This window comes from Notamacropus eugenii, chromosome 4, assembly GCF_028372415.1.
Source record: "Notamacropus eugenii isolate mMacEug1 chromosome 4, mMacEug1.pri_v2, whole genome shotgun sequence".
NCBI classification, from domain to species: Eukaryota; Metazoa; Chordata; class Mammalia; order Diprotodontia; family Macropodidae; genus Notamacropus; species Notamacropus eugenii.
In genome coordinates, this window is record NC_092875.1 from 77,150,623 (window position 1) to 77,173,468 (window position 22,846).

Sequence of the window (22,846 nt, forward strand, 5' to 3'; positions counted from 1 at the left end):
GCCCCTGTGCCTTCTATGGTATTCTCTCCTCATTCTGGTATCCTTCATAGGGTCTTAGGATTGTATAATGGGAAGGAACTTTAAAAATCACTTAGTCCAAAGCCAAGAAACCAAGACCCAGAATGGGTCCCTTGCTAGCCCTGATTCTCCTTGCAAACTCCGACTCCAGGGCCAGCGTTCTGACCCCTATATGGACCTACCTCTACAGAAATGCTCCAGCTTGTCTATGTTCTTTATGGTGCCCCAAACAGAATTCACTACTCCAAACGGGGGCTAACAAGAAGGGGGCACTGTGTACCATCACCTCCCTTGTTACACAGTCCAAGATGGCTCGACCTCTTTGGGTTCAAAAAAGAACTCATGTTATTTTTATGTGAATTGTCTGCTACATGGTTGACACTCACCCTCCAGAGGCACATCTATATTGCCCTCCCCACCACTTGCCCCTAATTCCAAAAAAACAAACAAAAAACAAAACCCCCAAACCATTGTTTATGTTTGATCTTTAAAAAAAAGGAAAAATACAATAAACGGTTCAATAAATAGAAAAAAATTACAAAATTACATGATCTTTCCTCTTAATATATAAGAAAAGGTGAGGTGAGATGGGGACATGCGGAGGTAGGGGGTCTGGCTGTGCAGCTGCCTTGTCCCCTTCTCCTGCCACATGGACAGACAACAGATGGAGGGACTCACAAGGGGGCAAACACAACAAAAACACGCCCCAGTTAAGGAGAACACTTGGGGGGGAGGGGGAGAATGCCACATGACTGGAGCTTTTCCTTCCCGTATATATTAAGAATATGGGGTGAGGGAGTTTCCTGTCTCTGACAATTATCTTCCCAAAAATCGATTTAAGCAAGAGCTCTTAAGCTCTGCTTGTGTTCCTGAGTTGAGGTTGTCCAGTGATGGGCAGGTTGGGGTGGGGGGGGTTATTTGGGACTAAGTTGTCTCAGTCCTCTCCAGGGGTGGGAGCTGCAGGAAGAAGTCCCCTGGAAAGCCTCCCTTTCCCAAAGGCAAGATAGGGGACAATGCTCCATGGAAGTCCCCATGGCTGAGCAGTGAGTGGGAGTGTGCCCCCCTTTCCTACCTGGGGACCCCAGGGCCCCAGGCAGAACCAGGAGAGGTGAGGTATAATGCCCAGGCCATGGGGCTTGGTGGAGGAGGGCACTCCCCTCCTCACAGAGTCAACAAGAATCCTTCACTGGGCAGGGGTAGGAGTGGGTGTTTCTGGAGGGAGGGGAAAGCCACAGGATAATGGCTCTTCCTCCTCTCCCCCAGGGGCCAGGCAAAGGTGATAGAGCCACAGACACATGGGACAGGCCCATAATTCCACGGGAGAGTTGGAGGTGGAGAAATTCTAGGTCTGGGCCAAGGAAGATGTGTGGGTATATGTGAGGATATGTGAGGGATGAGGGTAGAGAGGATAGGGGGTGGGGTGGAATTCACATGCCATTCATGGATAATTAAAGACCTCAAGCCCAGAGTGCTTGCTTGGGTCTGCTACATTTCCTTCAAGGTCTGGTTCAAAGGGGAAAGCTGGCATGCACCCTAGCTAGTCCTAGAGGGTCCAAGAAGCCCAGCCTCCAGTCTGGGATCTGCCCTAGGGAACAACCAAGGGTTTTTCGTAATAGCCCTTCCCCTTGGCCCCTCAGCTGTCCTGGTCTTGGTTGGTTAGGCCTTGGGAGGCTGGGGTATGGCTTCTCATCCTAGGGTCCTTGCCCATGTATGCATACACATGCTGGAACCCCTGGAGACGAAGTGGCTGTTGAGAGGTGGGGTGAAGGAGAGGACAGGACTCCTTACACCTCACTGACTTCATGCCCAGTGACCATCCCCCTGTCTTATCCTTCAAAACCGCTCCAGACGGTTTCTAACCTAATACTGAAATGCTGATTGCATGGGGAGTTGTGCAAGCCCCTGCCATATAAATTAAACACTCAAATCTTCATCTTGTGCCTGGGACCCAGCCCGGCTAGGGGAGGGGAAAAGTGGGAAGTGGCTCACAGGGGAAGAAGGCCCTCCCCGGGCACCAGCAGCCCCTCAGCCAAAGCGCTCCCGGACCAGAAGCATAAGCTTTTTCTTCCCTTTGTAGGTCTGTTTGAGGTTGTCAAGGAATTGGGCAAACTGCAAATGACCATCAGGAGCCAGCAGGAAGGTCTCCCGGGCTTTGCCCAGGAACTCGATAAACTCGCCATAGTGTCGAGGGCTGATGTGTGTCAGTCGAGAGTGGGTGGTAGTGACATAGGCTGCCACAGCAGCATCCAGCAGCTGGCAGAGGGGGGCCCGGTCTGTGGCCAGGGGCTTGGTGGTGCCTGTGCCTCGGCGACTGCCCAGAGGGCCCAGGCCCGGAGAACTGAGGGTCCAGCGGTGCAGGATGTCGGCAAGCATGGGTGCACACTGCACGCTCTGGATAATCAGTGGGACGATGGCTGACAGCTCATTCCGGCCCAGTGAGTGGCTCAGTGAGCAGGCCCACAGCACATCGTTGACAGCAGGGTGGCTATCTTGGTTGAAGGCGATGCTCAGGTGGGTGAGGGCCAGTGTGGCCAGCTTGTAGGCCCTCAGGGGAAGGCCTCGGTGCTCCATGTAGCGGGCCACGGTGAAGAGGTGGGAGTGGCCCATGCCACCGGCTGCTGCATCTAGAACAATCTGGTAGGCAGCCTCAAAGGCGGCATGGTTCTTCTCACAGAGAGTCAGAGCAGGCAGGGCGCAGTTTTGGGGGTCCTTCATGGCACACTGAAGGGCCAGGGTCCTGGCGCAGCCGCAGAGCTCCTCTCGGCGGGCAAAGTCCAGGTGAAGGCGCAGAAGGGTGGCATGTGTGGTACCTGTCACAGCTACAATAGTGGTGGCCTCGATGGGCGTGAAGAGAGAGTACCAGTTCTGCATGATGTTCATTAGGGCCTGGGCACCTACGTGGAAGGCAGAGAATGTGAGGAGCTGGGACCGAAGCCTTCTCAGATGGGGCTGGGGCTGACAGGCTCTGACAGGTAGGGACCTAGTGTCAAGAGACCTGAATTCAAACACCTACTACCTACGGAACCCCAGGCAAATCACATCCAAGAAGTGGAGACGATGACACCCATGCTGTCTGTCCCACAGGCTTGGTGTGAGGAAACGGGCTTTGTAAATGTGGAAATACTCAAGAGGTGGGAATGATTGGTCTTGTTGGTTCAGAGAGGCAAGAACCAGGCCAGAGCCAGCTCAGGAGTCCAGGGATGGCTTCCTGTCCTGTCCCACTGCTGAAAGCATAGGGAGACACCTAAGAGGGGCTGGAGGGCCCCACCCACATCAGCTCAGCAGCAAGCCCGCTCAGGCTGCTCTTGACAGGGGCCTGGAGTCGTTCCCATTGGCGAGGGCGGCCCGGTTAGGCCAGGGACAGAAACCAACCCCGAAACCCATGTTTCAACAGAAAGTAAGTGAGCAAGTGAGGGCAGGACTAGGAAGTGGCTGAGTTGCCCTGGCCTCAGCTGCCCAGGGGCTGGGGTGGGGGGAAACAGGCCTGGGCGGGCTGGGGCCCAGGGGACAGGTCTGGGCTTGACAGGCTGAGGCGAGAGGTGGCAGGAATAGAGGAGGCAGCAGCCTTTCCTCTATCCTGTCCCCCCTGGCCTTATGGGACACAGAGCAATGTGTGGGACAGAAAATCCAAACTTTATGAATTCTCTCCCATACCCTTCAACCTCCCTTTCCCTTTGAGAGAAAAAAGCCACCTTGGAAACAGAAGAACACCATGTCAGAGAGGGAGTCACTAAGCTATCTCCCCACCTCTGGCACCTAAGGCCCTCTGGAACCCAGTGGGGCAGTGGATCTCTAGAGGGACCTGGAGTCAGAAGACCTGACTTCAAATCTGGCCTCAAATACTCACTAGCTGTGTGACCCTGGGCAAGTCATTTAACTCTTTTTGCCTCAGTTTTCTCATCTGAAAAATGAGCTGGAGAAGAAATGACAAACCACTCTAGTATCTTGGCTAGAAAAACCTCAAATGGGGTCACAGAGACAGACATGACTGAAACAACTGAACAACAAAACCTCCACCTACTATCACTGTCCAACACATCACCCTCCAAGGCATCCAGTCCGATGGCCTCACTCTCTGACCCACATGCAACCCTTACCTCTGGGCCTTTCCTCATGCCATTCTCCTGACTGCTACGGCCCTCCCTCCTCAGAACCCTAATCCTACTGATGTGCCGAGGCCCAGATCAGGTCCAAGCTCCTCTGGGAAGTCTCCCCCCTGTCACCCTAGGATCTCTCCACTGAAGTAGGTCACAGTCACAGGACTTAGAGCCAACAGGGTCCTTAGAGATCATCTGGTAGGCACCCTTATTTTCTAGATAAGCAAACTGACAACCAGAGCAGTAAAGTGAATTGTCTAAAATAAGACAGTCAACAAAGAACACAGGAGGGGCTCCAACTCCAATCCTCTGACTCCAAATTCCGTATCTTTTGTCTGTCTGGGTACCCATGGTCTGTCTGGGTCACTATTTTCTTGTCTTCCCAAAGGAATCTCGAGGGGCTAGGTCTCCTTTTGTTCCCAACTCCTCCCAGGTGCCAGGTCTGTTGGGCTGGGTATGAAGGAAGCATCAGGAATGATTAGCTGATTCATCACCCAGCCCCAACTTCAGGGCTGGGTCACACTGGGCTAGGGGGAAGGGAGCTGACCCTTACCAATCTCTGTGGCGCAGCTGACAAGCCAGCGTACCATCTCTCTTCGACGCCACGTCACAGTGTTCAGAGTCATCCGCATCACCTGAGCCCCGGGGACAAAAGGGGAAATGGAAGGGGAGAAAAGAAGGGTGAGGGTTATCATGAACACTTTGCTCATGTACCCTCTCAGTCTGCCAGCCCCTTACCTGCAGCCCCAGTTCCAGGGAGATGTTGAGCAAGGTGGTGTCTGGGGGTGCATTGGCTGGTGTGGCTGTCTTGCAGGCATCTTGAGCCAGCTTGAAGAGTAGAGCTGGAGAGTGGATGTTTTGCTGGATGGAGCCCAGAACTGTGTGCAGCCACTTGGGGTCCCCTGTGGGCAGGCATGAGGCAACAGGGGCTAAATCTATCACCCACCTCATATAGGCATGCAATGGTTTATGGCGTCATATCATGTGGATGCTCTTTCAGGGCATGGTTGAGTTCAGGGATAATTGCCTAGTCCCTTGCTTCCCTATGGTATGTTCCTAGCTCCTTGAAGCCCAGGCTCCTGGGTCTTACCTTTAGCGGCCGTCAGCATGGTAGAGGCTAGCTCACACTGGCGTGTTTCCAGGTGGCCCAGAATGAACCAGCGGGGAAAGCGGTTGGTCATCATAGAGTCCAGTGGGTTGTGGTGGAGAAGGTCCCCAGCAGGCAGCACTGTCTCGAGCACAGGAAGCCTGAAAGGTAGGGCAAGGTGAGAAATGAGGAGAGAGAAATCCTGGGCTGAGAGAGGAAAAGAGGGGGCACCCAAGGTTCAGTGGTTTCCACGGGTTATCGCTGTTGGCCAACACACTGTCGTAGCCTCTAGTCTCCTAGAGCTGCAATGAAATAGCAGTGTAGCCTTGGTTAAATCGAGGTGTTTGCCAAAGTCAGGAACATAACACACAGACAAGTTATGAAGGAGGGAGAGAGCCCCCACCACCAACAGGGCACAACCACCTTCCCAGAGGAAGTGACACCTGAGCTAAGCCTGAAGGGTGCTAGAGCTTCTGAGAGACGGAGAGCAGGAGGGAACGTGTTCTGGGCAATCCCATTCTGTGGGAGCCTGACCTGTACAAAGACATGAAGGAAGGAGATAGAGGGCCAAGTCTGAGGGACAGGTGGGCCAATCTGGCCAGGAAGGCTTGCATGCAAACCAAGGTCAACAAATTCTCAGGCCGGCAGTTTCACCAGAACATCACGCTGGCTTTGCCCTCCCTCATTTCTCTTACAGAGCTTGGCACATAACTGGATATACGACAGTTCGGTATAGATCTCATGGCTGAATGGTTTAGGGAGGCTGGGATAGTGAGTGAGAGAGGCTATAGGGTCTCAGCATCATGAAGTCATAGATTCTGAGCTAGAAAGAACCTCAGAGACCACCAAGTCCAATTTCCTCATTTTGCAGAGAAGAAAACTGAGGCTGAGGTTAAGCAGTTAGTCCAGCACCACATAGCTAGTAAATGTCTAAGGCAAGACTGAGGTTCAGGAGGTTGGATGGGCCAGATGACGGAGAGTCCCAGTGCCAAGCTGAGCAGACTCACACCCCGGAAACAAGGAACAGAAGCTGCTGTCAGACTGGGAAGCAGCAGGAGAGTCCTGAGTGATCAGTGGGGACAAGGACTGTTGCCTTCCTGGATAAAAGCAGCAGTAACAAGTCCCAGTCTTTGGGGGCCCTGAGACTGACCAAGTCCTTTCTTTACTCTAGCCCCAACATGGCTGTTTCTTCTTTCCTCAGACTTCTTTCCCATCATGAAATTAATCAATACTCCATCCAGCCAAACTGGCCTCCTCACTCTTCTCTGAGCCCAGGAGAGCGCCCTTCCTGTCTTGGTGCCTCCAAGAAGTAGTAAAGTCGACTAGTCTGGCTGCCCTGGTCTGGCACCCTCTTCACCCTCCTTTCCTCTGTCTCATGAAGTCGTGGCTTCAGTCAAGACTCAGCTCTTTGTCCCCCCACTCAGGAGGGCCGTTTCCCTCCTTAGGTTACCTTGTATTTATTTGTGTCCATTTATGACCGGTATTCTCCCCAGTAAAACATAACCTCCTCAAGGGCAGGGACGTTTGTTTTTCTCTTTGTAACTGAAGAGCCTAGCACATAGTAGGTGCTTAATGAAAGCCTGTAGAGTAGGGGTTCAGGCCTAGGCACATGCAGTGGCTGAACTGAACTGTCAGTATCAGTGAGATGCTGAATGGGGATGAGGTGTGGGAAATGTGGGAGCCACATCTCCGGGCCCACCCCCTTTCAGGGCAGAAAGGCAGGCCGCTCACTTGGCTATGTGACCCCAGGTGACACTTTCTGCTGTTCCCTGGTGGGGTGAAAGGGTGATCAGCATTTGGGCCATCCAGGTACCTACCTCATGGCACGGAGAGCGAGGCGGTATGCCAGGTCAGGGTCATGGGGAAGCAGGGCCGTGAAGAGGAATCGGGCAAACGTGTGCATCGGCACGCTCTCTCGGAACAACACCTCCCCAAAGCCGCTGAAGGGTCCCCCTGATGGGAGAATGCTGCTCAGCATGGGGTTGATGGAGTTGGTGATAGAGGAAAATAGGGCCCCCTCTGGCACTGGGACTTTTTTTTTCCACTCTGGGTGTTAAGGAGGGCTTAATTTTCCATTTCCCCATTTAGTGCTTTGAGATCCCTTGCCTGAGATATCTAGAGAAAGAACAGACTTCTCTGCAGCCCTCCCCACACAGCTAGCTCTGATGAGAGATGTGTTTTCTGTGGCTGCTCCCCTCCATCAAGGGCAAGTTCCCTCCTGTCTGGGGTGGAGGCTCCTCTGGAGGGTAGTGGGCCAGGATAGGCAGGTGTCCAATGCTCTCACCCTCCAGCAGCAGGGCTGCCTGCTTGCGTAGCCCCTGCACCAGTCTCTCGTCCAGCGGCACCTCGTCCAGGAGGGCCAGGAGCTGCTCCTCGCTTCGCACGACCTTGTCTTGAGCATAAAGCCCCTCAGGCATGGCCCGCTGCTGTCCAAGGCCCAGCAACGCCACTTCCAGGGCCAATGCCAAGTAGGATTCACCAAGGTTGCCAGGGACCATCACATGCTGGTAGGTGGACTTCCGCTTCTCACAGGCTGGGTCTGCAAGGAGTCAAATACTCAGCCTCCCTGACCCTATTCCTACCCCAGCAAGGGTAGGTATCTGCCCAAGGGCTCTTCCACCCCTTCCTCACCTCCCTCCTGGAGACAGGGACCTCTCTTCAAAAGGTCTCCAATACCCAGTGCGGAGAAACTAGCCTCAGAGTTGCCCCTCCTCACACCCAGTAGAACCCTCATACCGTCCACACATTCTCTGCTGCTCTCCTTACCTGGATAGAGACCAAGACCCTGGTCCTCCACACGGCAGGCCTCCAGGAAAGCTCTGCAAAGGCAGCTGATGGGCTCCAGTGGGTGGCCCACCCACCCTTCCACATTGGTGATACTGGTGGAGCCTTTTTGGAGCAGTTCTGGAGAGGAGAGGAGAGTGAGGCCAGGAGGCTGAGCTGACTCTCCCAGATCTCCAGATGCCCACGTCCCTGGCCCCTGGCCTTGGGGTAGAAGTCACCTAGAGAACCTCCTCTCTCAAAGGTGGTAACCAATGGCTTTCTCCTCTGATTCATTTCACCATCACACAGGGGATGATGCTGTACTCTCCTAGATCTCTTTCACCCCTCTAAATCACTCTTTTTCTGGGTATCTTTCTTCCTCATTATTAAATGTAGGTGCCAATGTAACTGGTATGTTTTTGGTAAGTGACTGTCTACTATCTATGCAGGGGTAGGAAATCTGCAGCCTCAAGGCCATACATGGTCTTTTGAGTCTTCAGGTACAGCCTTCTGACTGAGTCCAAGTTTTACAGAACAAATCCTTTTATGAAGGTGATTTCTTCTATGAAGTTTAGATTTGGTCAAAGGGCCATACTCGAGGACCTCGAGGGCCACTTGTGGCCTTGAGGCTGCAGGTTCCCTACCCTTGACCTATGGGATCAAGTCTAAATCCATTGACCTGGTATTCAAGGCCCCTATAATTCCAGGACCACAGATTTTAGGGATGGAATCACAGAATCTGAGTTGGCAAGGATGGGGAAGGCCATCTAGTCAGAGCCCAGATGACAAATGGTCACGTAGCTGCTATGGTGAAGGGGGACACACTGTGCTCTGGAGGCCAGCCAGCAGATGTCCTCCCTCACCCTCACATAGAGCAGAGATCCACCTCTTGGCAGCTCCCCATTACTACTCCTGGTTTGGCCTGGGGGTTCCTAATATCAAGTCTCTTCCCTTTCCCAGATGTTGACCCTTCAAATGCTTGCAAAAAAGAGGACACATTCCCCAGGCTTCTATTTTCCAGCTTCAATACCCCCTTTTATTTCCCCCCACCTTCCTCAATTGACCTTCACAGGCATCTTTTAAGACCTTCGCTGTCCTGGGGCACTCTTTCCCCCTCCACAAATGCTCTTTGGGAACCTTGTGGTCCTCTAGTCCAAGCCCCTCATTCCACAGAGGAGGAAACCGAGGCCCAGAGAAGGAAGGCCTTCCCAAGGCTGCAGAGGCAACGTAAAGCAGGAATCAAACCCAAAGCCATGTCCCTTTGCTCCCCCACTCCAGCAAATTCCCTCCGTATTCCCACCCACCCAAACCTTGTACAGTGCTAAGTGTTTCTGGGCAACTTTCTAGCTTTTCTTCAGGAGGCTGTGAGCTGTTCAAGGCCCAGGCTGCTGCCCTGCCCCCTCATCCCAGGCAGGCTATCAGAACAGGCAGATCACGGGAGGAAAGCCTGGGTGTGAAGTCTGGGCTCTGGGTCAGACAGACTATGGATAAGTTACCTCCCCTTCTAACTTTCTTTTCTGTAACATAGGATGATAGGAGAAAGCAGCAGCAATGCTTGCTAGTGTTTCCATAGCGCTGTGGGGTTAGCCAAGTCCTTTACATTCGTCCTCTCCACTGAGCCTCTGAATAGTCTGTTAGGGCTGCTGTTATCCCCATGCTATCCATGGGAAATCTGAGGCTCAGGGGGATCTCACAACTTGGGGAAAGTGGCAGAGGCAGAATCTGAACCCACTCCCTCCCAACTCCAAGTCTCACATACCTTGCCCACACCAGCCAATGTTCTAGTCCTGACACACAAACTCCCATGGCCTGTGGCCATGGGCCTGCTCGGGAATGCACTCTCCTCCGAGGATTCTTCACTTTTTTTCCACACCTCAGCTCAACTGCCACCCCCTCCACGAGGCCTTCCTTCCTCCCCTCAGTCAGCATTGGCCAGTATTTACTGCATATGCACTTCCAAGTCTACATGCTGCTGCCCCAACGGAACAAGGCAAGAGGGCTGGGCCTGTTTTACTATTGTCTCTGTATTCCCAGCACTAGACACCCAGTAGGTGCTTAACAGGTGCTTGCTGACTGATCACCTGGCTTACTCCTACCTCCTTTACTAGTCTGTGATAAGGAAAGCACCACAGATATATGCTACATTCTAGTTATCCTAAATACAAAAGTAGGAAGTAACACAATGTACTGGAAAGAGCTCTGTAGTTAGAGGTCCTGGGTTCAAATCCTGCTTCAGCTGTTTCCTAGCTCTGTGATCCTGGGCAAGTTGCTTCCCCCTCCCCAGTCCTCAGTCTCATCTATAAAAAGTCAGGTTGGGACAGCCAGCCCTTCAGCTCCCTCCCATTGTGGCAGTATGGTGGACCAAGGCCATAGGTCCCAGAGTGACAACAGTAATTCACATTGCTGTCCTGCTTTCTTCATAGATCGTGGAACTATGCCCATGGGCCCTTTTGATCAATGAGCAAACAGGATAGGGGTCTGCCCCTCCCCCTGACCTCTGCTGGGCCCTGCCCACCTTTCTTCTGCTGCTTGTAGCTCTCCAGCTGATGGCGCCGCTGAAGCCTCAAGGTGTGGACCACAGCACATGCCAGGCGCAGGGCCTCCCGGGGATAGCCGTGGGAGCGCAGGGCATCCACTCGAGCACAGGCAGTGGGGAATGGCTCACCCAGCCAGAGCGGGCGACCCTGGGGGTCAAAGCTCAGCTTGTCACTCCCACTGCCACCACTGGTCTTGAGGCCTGGTCCATAGTAGTCACTGGCCAGGATCTTCTGGAGATGAGGGTCCCCCCAGCGCAGCTCCCCAGCTTGCAGGGCACGTCCAAACACTGTGTGGCGAGTGGTTGCTGTGCCAAGAGACATGGCAAAGGTCAGACCATGGCCAAGCATAGCTGTAGCTATCCAGGGAAGCTCTGGCCCAGACAGGTCAGGAAAGGAGGTACCACTATAATGGGCTCAAGTCATAGCCTCTCTCAGAGATGGAACATGTATCGGAGGACTGGAGAAGTCAAGAGCTTGGACTCTAGACACCCAATCACCAACCCTGTGGAAGAAAACTAGGCTCTGGGAAATGGGTCAAGACTGGCCCACTTCTGGGAGGGGCCCAGCCAGCACCATGGAGGACATGCTGTACCTGGCCTGGGGGGAGAGCTGGACTGCAAGGATGGCCCAGCAACCCCCTCGAAGGAATAATTGCCCTCCTCCAGCGGGCAGACACTCAGCTCGTCCCACTGTTTCAGTTGCTGAAGCCAGCCTGTACGCTCCTCAGGTCGGCAATGGGGGCTCAGCACCACGCACACCCAGAGGGCTCCTGTTAGCAGAGGAGGAGAGGTCAGGGGTGAGCAAAGCTGAGAAGCTGCTGGGAGGAAGGCCAGGCCCCCGAGATACCCCAGGACTTACCTAACTCGTCCCACAGCTGCCGGCATTTGTCTGTCATGCCTGCACCCTGCTGCCGCCAGAGCGCCAGTCGGGGGTCCTCGAGAAATTGCTGCGTCATGAGGATAAGCATTCTGGCCCCATTAGAATCTCGCATTCGCAGCATCTCCCGGACCTGGGCCAGGATTGTGCTAAGTCAGAGGGAGGGCCCCATATGCCCCTAACTCCAGCACCAGCACAGTGCCCTCCCCTCCCAGCTGATTCCTCCCTACCCCACCAGGCCCCAACCCTAGCCCGACTGGTCACCTTATTGAACATAGACTGCAGCTGTTTGCTCGCACCGTAGTAGCCACCATTGGAGAGTAGCTGCTTGACCTGCTCCTGGATCTGATCCTCATCCAGGTGCCAGCAGTTGGCATCTTCAATGCCAGCCCCAGCTGTGGGATCAGGGGCACCTGGGACAGGGAAGGAGGGGGAAGCTGAACCAGCATCAGTCACCTGTGGGGCCCTGACTCAGCATCCCTAGGGAGGCAGGCCCATGAGTCACTCACACCCCTGACTCCTCCCCACACCCCAAATCCTCCCACATCTCACACACACCCAGAGAAGCCCAGTATCTCCCTGAAGTGGCCAAGTGGCCTCCCCTCAGTCATGCACCTAACACGTCCCCTAGCTCCTAGACAGCCACACTTCCACACCTATACCCACCTCCTCACACACTCTGTCCCTCAAAGAAACCCACAGCTTACATACCTCCCCGCTGGCCCCATCTCAGACACCCATGTCTCTCTTGTGCAGAGACTGAGCACTTTCTCGCCTCCCCCCATGCTAATGACCTAGAGTTCTGGAGGTGGAAGGAACTTTTGAGATGCCCTCAGTTGCCTCCCTCCGCCCCCTTCACCCTATATTTATCTCCATTCTAGAGAATAAAGCTCCATGACACTTGCAGCTTGTTTTCCCCGTGTCTGGTACACCATAGGCACCTAATAAACCCTTGCTGGTGGATGGGCCCTCTAATCCTAGCCCCAATACCACACCCCTCTCAAGTGGCCCTCAGAGAGGGACTCTCATCCCCTCCATTCCATGTTCTGACCCTCCTAATTCTTAGCATGTTTTTTTTCTGAAATCAAGTCTGTATCAGCCTTTTCAGCTTCTACCCAAGGCTCCTGAGAGGCACACTTGTCAGATACTTGCACACAGCTACCGGGGGCACCCTACCCCTAAGCCTTGTCTTCTCCAGGTGTGGCCATCAGCCCCTCCTCCATTCTGCCTGTCCTCTTCTAGACATTCTCCAGTCGGTCAACATCCTTGCTATGGTGTGGGCACCATGAGATGGGGGAGAGCCCCTTCTTGTCCTAGCACCGAGGTTTCTCTTTACACAGCTCACAACTGCACTGGCTTTTTTGGACTGCTACACCATAGTGCAGTGACTCACGCTAAGTGCATCAGGAGCTCTTTTTCAGACAAACTGCTGTCTACCCACACCTCCCCCTTTTTGTACTCTTGAATTTCACTTTTGAACCCAAACATAAAACTTTTTATTTGTCCCTATTGGAATTCATCGTATTAGCTGTAGCCCAACGCTCATCTGGCACACCAGCTCTTCCTCTTTGCTTTATCACCCACAACACTTACATAGAAAAACTGAACATAAAAAATGCCCCCGCTTCCTTCTAGTTTCTTTCTTCCCCCTCAACAGAACTCTTTTCCCTGCTACCCCAGCCTCCATCAGGAGACTTTCAGAGTCAGCCCTTCAGAGGGTCGTTGTCTCTGTCTCAACCTTTCTGAGACAGGAAGGGGAATGCCTCAAACCACCCTTGGGGACCTAGTTTGGGATTTCTCTGCAGCCTCCCTGGCCCCATAGGGCCCCTCACCATGTACACGGTTGATCTCAGATCCCAGGAAGAGGATCTCATCTGCTAAGCGTTGGGCAGTAGGCAGCACCTCGGTGTGGTGGGCGCTGATCAAATACTGGACAAACTTCTGCAGCTGGTCCCTGTTCATCTGGGACAATGTCTCAGAGATGGGCAGCCGAAGCTCCACCTGGCGGGCGTGGCGGATGCGGTGCAAGGACAATGCCACCACATGGGCACAGTAGAAGAGATCTCGGTTGTCACAGCCGCAGCTTACTGAAGTGATCTTGCATCGGTCAAAGCTGATGGACACGTGGTAGAGACGCTCTGGCTCACTGGGGCCTGCGGGCTCTGTCACATTCCCACTCAGGTGGAAGCCTGAGAAGAGTGAGAGTGAATAAAGAGAGATCCTGAGGAGTGATAGGCACCCAGAGGGAGAAGTGAGCACACAGAAGAGCCGGATGGACCTTCAGAGATGGGGTCTGGCCCCCTTACTTGGGAGAGGGTCAAATGGAGACCCAGGGAGGGTAAGGTACCAACTCGAGGTCACCCAGCCCTCAAAAAAATCACAGAATATTAGCATTTGAAGGAGGTAAAGAGATAATGCAGACCAGGCCCCTCACTTTACAATGAGGGGATGGAGGTCCACAGAGAGGAAAGTACACTAAGGGCTAGGTCTTCCCAATCTAAGTCCAGTGATCTTTCCACAGCATCATATCCCTATCAGGTGGGTGGCAGTGCCTAGAGTCTTTCCTCTAAAGTACATCAGCTCTCTTGATTCTCAGTCAGGAGCCAGTGGCCCCCAGGGATGGAGGAGTGGGAACAGCCCAGAGCCCTGTTTGCCTGATGTTCCAGCTGAGCCCCTTGTCTAGGTCAGGGCTGCTGGGATACTAGGACTTCCACATCTTCTTTCCCCAAGATGCTGTGGGTGGTCAGGGTGGAGGAGCTCATCTAGCAGGTTTATTCTGCCTCCTGAGAGCTCTGTTGGTCTCATTAGATTGAGCTAGGTCAGACTAATTAACTCTCATAGGGGGAAGGGAGGAGGAAGGGAAGGTCCTGTTGTGACCCTGATCCTTGGCCCAGGCCCAGTTTCCGGAGGTCACCTGAGCCAGGTCACTAATAAATGCTAATGACCCCCAGGCCCAGGCTACCCCAATGTTGTGTTCCTCTTTCGTTCCCAGATTCCCAAACACCCAGAAAATACTCATTAACTCCAAGGGCCCCGCAGCCAGCTTGGGTGGCAGGAGGAGAAGCAGCGCCTAGTTCGGTGAGTCAAGGGCACTGAGGGGGCACAGGAAGGTTGCCTGCTAGCTAGGGGTGGGGGTCTAGGCTGTCTCCTTTCCTCAGGGCTAGACTCTGACCCTGCCAGTGGGAACTCCCTTTGACACAGAGGGTAGTGACTAGAACACCAGACCTGGAACCAGAGAACCCAGGTTCAGATCTTGGCTCTGCTACTTAGCAGCTTCGTGGTCAAAGCTCTCTGTGCCTCAGTCTCCTTGTCTGACGAAGATGATCTCTTAAGGTCCCTCCCAATTCTAAGAATGTTGCGTTTCTAGGGCATAGCCCTTTCTCTGGGGGATCAGGTATTCCCACCCTGTCCAATGAAAGCGTGAGTGAGCCTCTGGTACTCATCCACACCTGGCCAAGCTGCCTGGGCTACACAAGGCTCCAGCCCCAAGTGGGGAGGGAGTTTGGGCTGTGTGGGCCAGAGGGCTCATGAACATGCTCCATGAACAGAGACGGGCTGCCCCTACCCCAAACCAGGCTTCACTCAATACTAAGGACCCAATATGAGCCCCTATGCTGTTTTTCCACCTCATGTCACGATGGCCAAGTCACTTCCCTTCTCTGGCCCTGTGTTCTCATCAGTAAAATGAGGGGATTGGGATAGATAACTTCTTTTCAACATACAAATTTTCTTTTTATTATGAACTTACCAAACATGATCATTTTCATGTACAAAGACCATATAAGAAACCAAACTGTTGTTATATGGAGAATTTGCTTTTTTTTAATGAAGAAATCTTCAGTTTCATAATGGAGTAACAGAATTGTCCTGCCCTGTCTGGGTACATACTAGATTGATTTCTGTTCTCTTCTGGGTATTTAAAAAAAATGGTTCATGAGGCTCTTCTTTCTTTTCTTGTTTTTTCTTCTATCACTAACCACCAAGTCCCCTTCTCCACAAATGGAAGCTCTCTCTTGTATCAAATGACTTGGAGCAAAGTGGACAAACTAAGCCGCTGGCCATACATGTCTCTTTCTGCACCTCTGGTCTACTGCTTCTTTGCTAAAAGGAGAGCCGCATGCTTCAGCTCCATGACTTTGAAGGCCCTCTCATCCTGAGAAAGCGGCTCCTGTGACTCAGGATCAGGGTTCCCTACACCCCAGGCCCAGCTCACTCCCAAAGGGTTACTGCCCTCTTGGATGCAGGGGAAGGTTCATACTGCCTTTGGCTCTCAGTTCCTTCACAAGGCTGCCTGACCCTACTACGCCTTTGGGAAACTGAGAAACTAGGTCCCAGGCTCAGGCTCTGGAATAGGAAGATCTCAGCTTGGACAGCTCTTCCGAGATGGGGAGGGGTGCCTGCGGTGGAGTATGCTAGAAATCAGCTATCAATCTGGAGGAGGGGGCAACACTAAGGCAGCTTCTGACAGGTCTACGTCCTGACCATAGAGTATGCCATTTCAACCTCATGTTGAAAAAGGCTAAAGGGAAGGACAGCTGTCTGACTAGGCTCTTGTTCTGATGCTAGAGGCAGATTAACCTCTCTTTCCATCTCAATTACTAGGAACTAATTGCCCAAATTCTTGGGGGAGGGGGGCAAGGGAAAGCAGGAGTGTTGAAGAAGGCTCTAGGTGAGAAAATTCCACAGCTATACCCACTGGGCTAATGTATCTCCCTTTAGGCTAAGAGGATTACAGGGCTATTGAGTACCTGATAAGGATAAGACTGGGGGGATGGCAAACTGAAAGGGATGTCAGAAATCATTCATCTTCTTTTACAGATGTGGAAGCTGAGGCCCAGAGAGGGACAGGAACTTGCTTAAGGTTTTATGTGGAGTAAACAGCCAAGCTGGGATTTGAGCCAGGCTCCAAATCCAAGGACTTTTTACTTTCTATTTTCACCCAGGTCCCCTAACCCTTCACCTGCCTTGCTTCCCCAAGCCCCCTTGGGGGCCAAACTGGCCACTTACCCACTTGCAGAACTCTGTCCACAGCTCCAGTCTGCAGGAGGTGTAGGCCACGATTGAAGGGCACTCGAGAATCATGCTCGCCTTCGGGGGGCTGGTAGCCGAGGGAAGAATACATACATATCTCCCTTTCACTTCGTGGGAAAGACCAGAAAACGATACGCTTCTGTACAGGCTCAGGTACCCGGGAGAAGCGCTCTTCCACCTGCATGGAGTGGGGGGAAGGGGAACAGAGAAGGGTGATGAAGACGAGAGCGCAGGAGGGGGGAACCTAGTGGAGTGGAAGGGCCACCAGCCTAAGAAGTCTGCCAGGGCAGCTTACTACCCATGGGCTTACCCTGGGCAAATGACTTCCCTTATGTATAGGATGAGAGAGCTGATTCAGAGTCTCCAAGGTCTCCTCCAGATCTCAATCCTATTATCTGTCCTTCCTGCCTAGGAACTCAATCTAGAACTGGCCACCAAGACATAAATTATACCTGTCACATTCCCTTCTGCTGTAATGACAAGGCAGGAACAGGCAAGCTGGCCCCTGACCCTCTGGCTCTCCAGGGTTAGAGCAATGCAGAAAAAAGAGGGTACTCAGCCCTCTCCTCCCTCCCCCCCATTATTTGTCTCTTTCTCTCAGCCTTCTCCTACATCCATTACCAGGTGGTTTCTCAAAAATGTTTTGAGACAGCCCATTTCTCCCATACATAAAAGCAGTGCGAGTTCCCAGCAGAGGTGCGGCACAGATGCACAGGCATGTGGGATGTGCACTTACACGGATGGGTCAGGGTCATTGTGGATAGATACTCCCAAATGGAGAGGGCCAGGCACCTTGTGCAGATGTACACATGCATGGGATGGTGTGTGCATCTGCGCAGGTCATATGCACAAGGGACATGGGGTCATTACACAGATGTAAATGGAATACAGGGGAGGGGCTTTACACAGATACACACATACATAGGACAAGGGGAACACATGCACGAAAGATACAGGATGCCATTGTACGGATGCATGAACAGAAGAGGGTCACATGCACAGGGGCCCCATATGGGACCGAAGAGGAGGGGCAGGGGTTGTAGGAGGGTCATGGCACAGGGCTCAGGCATTCATATCACTTTTGTCTGTTCTCTTCTGAAGATAAGGCAGAAGATGTATGAGCCTGCCTGGGGGTGGGGATTGGTCCACTCCTCTAGAGAGTGGCAGAGGACAGCTGCCCTTCAAAGGCCAACTGGGTGTAGAACTGGTGATGGGGCCAGAGCCAGGGCTGCCTTGGCTGGCTGAGGGAATGGACGAGATGACTAACTAGGTATTTTCCAGGGCTATGATTCAGAACCTGTGCTCAGACACATAAAGCCGCCAGGAAGGCTAGGCTGTTTAACTCTTCAGTGGCCCAGAAAGCAAAACAAACAGCTGCTGAAGTTGGACAAAGGTAGCACAACAGATTGAGGGGCTCTTTTCTCACAGGGGGGCTGCCCAGCCCTTCCTCTTCTTTCCCCTCCCCCACAGTCCTGTCCTGAACTCAAGAGCAAGAAAGGGCCCTCTCCAGGGGGTGGGCGGAGCAGAAGCAGGAAAGGAACTGGGCTGGGTCAGGGCCTGTGATAGCAGGAGTGTCCTGTCTCAGCCGGCCCCATGAATAGCTCCCACCTCACAGCAGAAGAAAGAGTTAGGATCTGGGGAAAGCACATTCAGTAGTCATTCAAGAGACCTGGGTTCAAATGCTAGCTCTTCTACTACTTAAACATTTGACCTTAGGGGAGTCCCCCGTTTTTCCCTCTGGCCTCAGTTTCCTCATCTAGAAAAGGAAAGGGTCAGTTCAGATGGCGGTTTTTTTCAACTTTATGAATTGTAAACTTTGATCAAGGGTCCAATGAACTTGCCCATCGCTGGGTCCCTGACTCATTTTCTCAGGTTTGATGATGGCCTGCCTCCCAGTGCACCTGCCACAGGTAAACAGTCCAGGAATAGCAGCATTCACCCAGGAGCCCTTCCCCCATCATTCCCTCCCTCTCAGGTCGGAATCAGTCTCTCAGTCGAAGAGCTCTAGTTGCATCTTTGACTAGCAAAGGGGAGTGAAAGGATAAGTTGGAAGGACCCGAGGATCCCAGAAATCCCTGCTAGAGCTAAGACCCCAAGGGGTAGGGGACTGGGGCTCGGAGAGGAGGGAGGAGAGGAGGGAGGTCAGAGCTAGGTCAGAGCTCGGGGGCTTAGTTAGCAAATGCTCTCTTAACGTAAAAGAGAACAGAGGAAACCTTAGGAGCTGGAGCTAGGGCAGAACTTGGCGAGCTACTCCCGGTCCCCCCCTGTTATAGGCAGGGAAACTGAGGCCTGGAGAGAGGAAGGGACTTGCTCAAGGTCACACCAGGAGCAAGGAGGAGAGCCTAGAGTTAATCTCCGTCCCCCAGGGCGCTCTGGTCAGGTTTGGGTTTTTTTTAGGGGGAGGTGGGAGGGTCCCTGATCCCGGCTGGGGCTGGACTCTAGGGGCGGGGGTAGCTGGGCTCAGGATGCTGGGGAGGGGAGGGGCGGGGCGGGGGAGGGGCTCGGCTCAGGATGCTCCGAGGGGGGGGCGGCAGTGCGTGAGGGTGCCAGCCCTTCCCGGGACCGGGGAAAAGGGGGGGGGGGTGTCGTCCCCGGCCCGGGGCCCCTGGGGCCTCACGGGCCTCACCTGCTCGAAGGCCCAGGTTTCAGCCACTCGCTTGGCGCTGAGGTCCAGCAGCGTCTCGACCCGGCTCCGGCCGCCGCGTCCGGCCCCGACCTCTCGCTCCTCCGACCCCCCCGGGCAGCCCCGGCTCCGCTTGGCAGCCGGAGGGTCCATCGGGCTGGGCCGGGGCCGGGGCCAGGGCCTGCGCGGGGGCCCCAATCCCCGGCCTTTCCTGGCTGTGCTGCCCGGAGCCCCCCACCCCGGGCCGCTCCTGCTGCGCTGTGCCGGGGGAGCACGCTCCGCCACCAACCCGGCACCCCGCGGGTCCCGGCCCCGCGTCGCTCTTCGCTTGGTCCCGGCCCCGAGCCCCGGCACGGGCCCGGCCGATGCGGCCCCTTTAAGACTCGCCACAACAATGAAGCTTCCTCGGCGGCCGCTTTATCCTCCGCCGTCGCCCCGCCCCCGCCGCCGGTCCCCATTGGGGCCCCCCCACTTCACTCTCTCGCCTCCGCCGTTGGTCTCCGCCCCCCGGTTCCGGGCCTCCCTACCTCATTCGCCAGTCTCCCTGCCACTCCACTCTGGGTCACCCAGCCCTGGCCCGAGGCGAACGGCAATGTCAATCACTGACCGCTGCGGGCCAATCAGATACGGAGAGTCCGGGAGGCCCCGACCATATGTGGAGTTGCGGGGCGGGCCCAAGGTTCATTCACAACATTCCGTCCCCCCTCCCCCACTACCTCTTCTTCCACCCTCCCCCACCTCCCCTCCGCCCAGGCAGACACCGGGCTAAGGCTGGGCTGACCCGCAGTGGAGTTCACACCTGGAACTGGGTTGCGTGGGTGTAGGGCACCCTGCCGGGCCGAGCCTACAGCGCGGCTTTGTTTATTGTAGATTCGCTTCCGGTCAACAGGGAAGGGAAAAAAAAAACCACACACAACCCCCCTAAAAAACACGTTCACTATTAGCTGCTGATCCTTGCTCTCTCCCCACAGCACATTTCCGATTACGTCCCTGGGATTTAACATCCCAAGATCGCAGATTTAGAGAGCTCTCTTCCAAATCCTTGTTTTACAGATGAGAAAACTGAGGCTCAGGGAGATTCAGGGTCTCGTCGTCGTCCTCCTCCCATTATTCTTCCATCCAACAACAAAACCCCCAACATTTCCCTCCAAAGGGAGACTCCTTTGTGCACCAATCCCCTCCCCTCCCCTCCCCCTACAGTGAAAGGTTCCTCACCGCCCTAAGGATTTCCATTTCTGCTCACTCACCCATTGAAAGGACACTATCAAGGGCCTTTACTTCCCTGGCCAGTGCCCACCCCCACCAACCCCAACCCAGACATCCTGTTTAGTTAATAGTATTTCCCTCTCACACATACACAAAGGGGTGAGAAAAGGGGCTGCCTCGAGGATTCCATTAAGGGACAGAGAATCCCCAAATAAGAAGGGATCAGGGAGCAACAGAAAGCCTGTGTGATAGATAAATGTGCCTGTGTATGGGTTAACAGAGAAGACCTAAGTTGCCAGGTCAAATTCAAACCAGTGCCTGAAACATCAAATGGCTTTTTTTTTCTTCTTTCATGAAGCAACTATGTGGAAGGCATATTTCCCCTTCCCCCCATGTCCCAGCATGTGCATCAGCTTCAGGGGAATGGAAGCCACATTTATTCCTGACTCCTCTGATCTCACTGTCTCGGCATTCTGTGATCCTGACCCCAAACAGATGTGTTTTTCTCTATCCACTCAGAAAGGGTGACACCCTGCAAAGGATCTAGATTCACACATTTAAGACATAAAAAGGATCTCCCTTATCATTGCCACTTCCCCTCATGCCCCAAACCCTGGCCTCCTCCAGAGGACTTCCAGTGTCCCCCTCCCAGCATTGTTTACTCTGTTTTACTCACACTGAGACCTCAGGAAACCAGCCAGGTCGGTTTCACTTCCTGGTTTCTGAGGCACTGTGGCAGACTCTCCCTGCATGCCCTCCAGTTTCGGGGCCTTTCATTTCAAGGTTTCAAAGGTTTTTTGTTGTTGTTTTGTTTTTAAACACAGTTTCATTATTGAAGTCTTGCTGCTCTGCCAGGAAAACTGGGCATTCCAGACAGAGAGGGGGAAAAGATGGAGGAGAGAAAGGAAATGGCTTGGCCAGGAACTCTTCTCTTAGGGCCAGTTTTAAACACCAGAGAATAATCTTCCTCAGGAAGAATGGACTGCATTTGAATCCTACCATCCTTTGTCCCAGGCTCAGACAAAAAAGAAATCCTTTGATATCTATCAGGGCAGGGGAGAGACAGGGTTGCTCCACCTGTTTTCCCAATTCCCTCTCTTCTCTGGAAGTCATCCTTGACTTTTCCCTCTCCCCTGCCCCCTCCCCAAATATCCTATCCGTTGACAACTTCGGTCAATTCTACCTCCACAGCATCTTTCAAAACACTGCTTTTTTCTACTTACATGGTCATTACCCTCAGCACCTTGTAAGGTAAAATGACAGTAAAACCTTGATTCAGATTCTGACACTCAGTGCAAGTTATTTAACCATTCTGTGCCTCTGTTTCCTCAACTGTAAAAGGAAGCTACTTTCCCAGATGACTTCCAAAGTCCCTTGCAGCTCTAAATCCTTGATTTTCCATGAATACAGCAATTGCCTCCTAATTGGTCTCCCTGCTTGCAAACACTTCCCTCCCCACCACTGCCAAATCAATAATCAATCCTAAAGCACAAGTCTGACCCCACTCAGAAATCTCCAGTGACTCTTTAGTTGTCTTTAGGATAAAATACAAACTCCTCTGTCTGATGTTTAAAGCCCTCCGAAGTCAGGATTCCATTTACCTTTCCAGACATTTCACATTACTCTGCTTCATACACTTGACATTCCAGGCAAACTGGACTGCCCATTAAATCTCTAAACTTCACATTCCATCTCCCATGTCTAGGCCTTTGTAGCCTCTCTCTCCTGCCAAGAAGGTAGTTCCTGGTCATTTAGTTTCCTTCAAGGAGCTGAGGCTCAGGAGTCATCTTCTTTCAAAAGTCACTTCTAATCTCATCAGTTGTTCAGTGATCTTCCCCCCTCAAATCATTTTGTCTTTACATACCTATGCAAATATTGTACCCCTCAACTGAACAAAGGGCCTTGAGGTCAGGTACTGTTATTTTTGTTTCCCCGAAGATCTGGCACACAGCAGGTGCTTAATAAATGCTGGTTGAATAGAACTGAGTAAGGATGTTGTTAACTCAGATGGGAAAACTTGCCCAGTAAGATGCCTGGAATGGCCATGGCACTCCTCTTTCTGGGAAACCCCCTGGGAAGCCCTGGTGATGACATTCTAGGCCCAGCCCTAGTTGTCAGTCAAAGCATCTGAAAGCCCTGGAGTTGCTCAAGGACTAAAAGCAAATTCTTTACTGGCACTGGGTCTAGGCCAGCAAAGGGGACTGTCAAGCAGAGGCCGGATGACCGCTCATCAGGTACACCATCCTGTGGTTCATTTACAGGCACTGGTTGGACTAGAGAGACACTGAGGTTCCTTTGAACCCTAGAAAACTTGGGGCTTCCTTCTGGCTCTAATTCTTTAGATTTCCGTGAATCATGCTCCAGTAGCCCAGGTTTTTCAAAGATGGGATTCGCCCCCTGCTGGCAACTGATCTCTGGAGGAGACTGCTGTAAGAAGTGAAAAGCATTCAGGCCATGGAGCACCAAAGCTGGGATACCCTTAGAGGTCACCCAATCCTACCCCACATTTTATATAAAGGAAACTAAGGAATTTGTCTAAGATTACACAACAAGATGGTGGCAGCAGCACACTCATCCTACTATAGCTTGACAAACTCACTTAGGGCCC

The 22,846-nt window shown here is 53.1% G+C and overlaps 1 protein-coding gene across 1 annotated transcript; it reads right to left on the minus strand.

Moving 5' to 3' along the window:
* Nucleotides 1-486: 486 nt before the first annotated feature.
* Nucleotides 487-19,435, minus strand: ZSWIM4 (zinc finger SWIM-type containing 4). Its single transcript, XM_072602156.1, has 14 exons — nucleotides 19,036-19,435; nucleotides 16,386-16,587; nucleotides 13,211-13,567; nucleotides 11,643-11,791; nucleotides 11,361-11,511; nucleotides 11,095-11,271; nucleotides 10,481-10,807; nucleotides 7,969-8,106; nucleotides 7,487-7,741; nucleotides 7,020-7,155; nucleotides 5,206-5,363; nucleotides 4,854-5,017; nucleotides 4,669-4,750; nucleotides 487-2,912 (listed from the first exon to the last, which is right to left on the minus strand). The coding sequence occupies exons 1-14, from the start codon at nucleotides 19,183-19,185 to the stop codon at nucleotides 2,044-2,046; spliced, it is 3,315 nt and encodes a 1,104-aa protein (XP_072458257.1). The 5' UTR covers nucleotides 19,186-19,435; the 3' UTR covers nucleotides 487-2,043.
* Nucleotides 19,436-22,846: the final 3,411 nt, after the last annotated feature.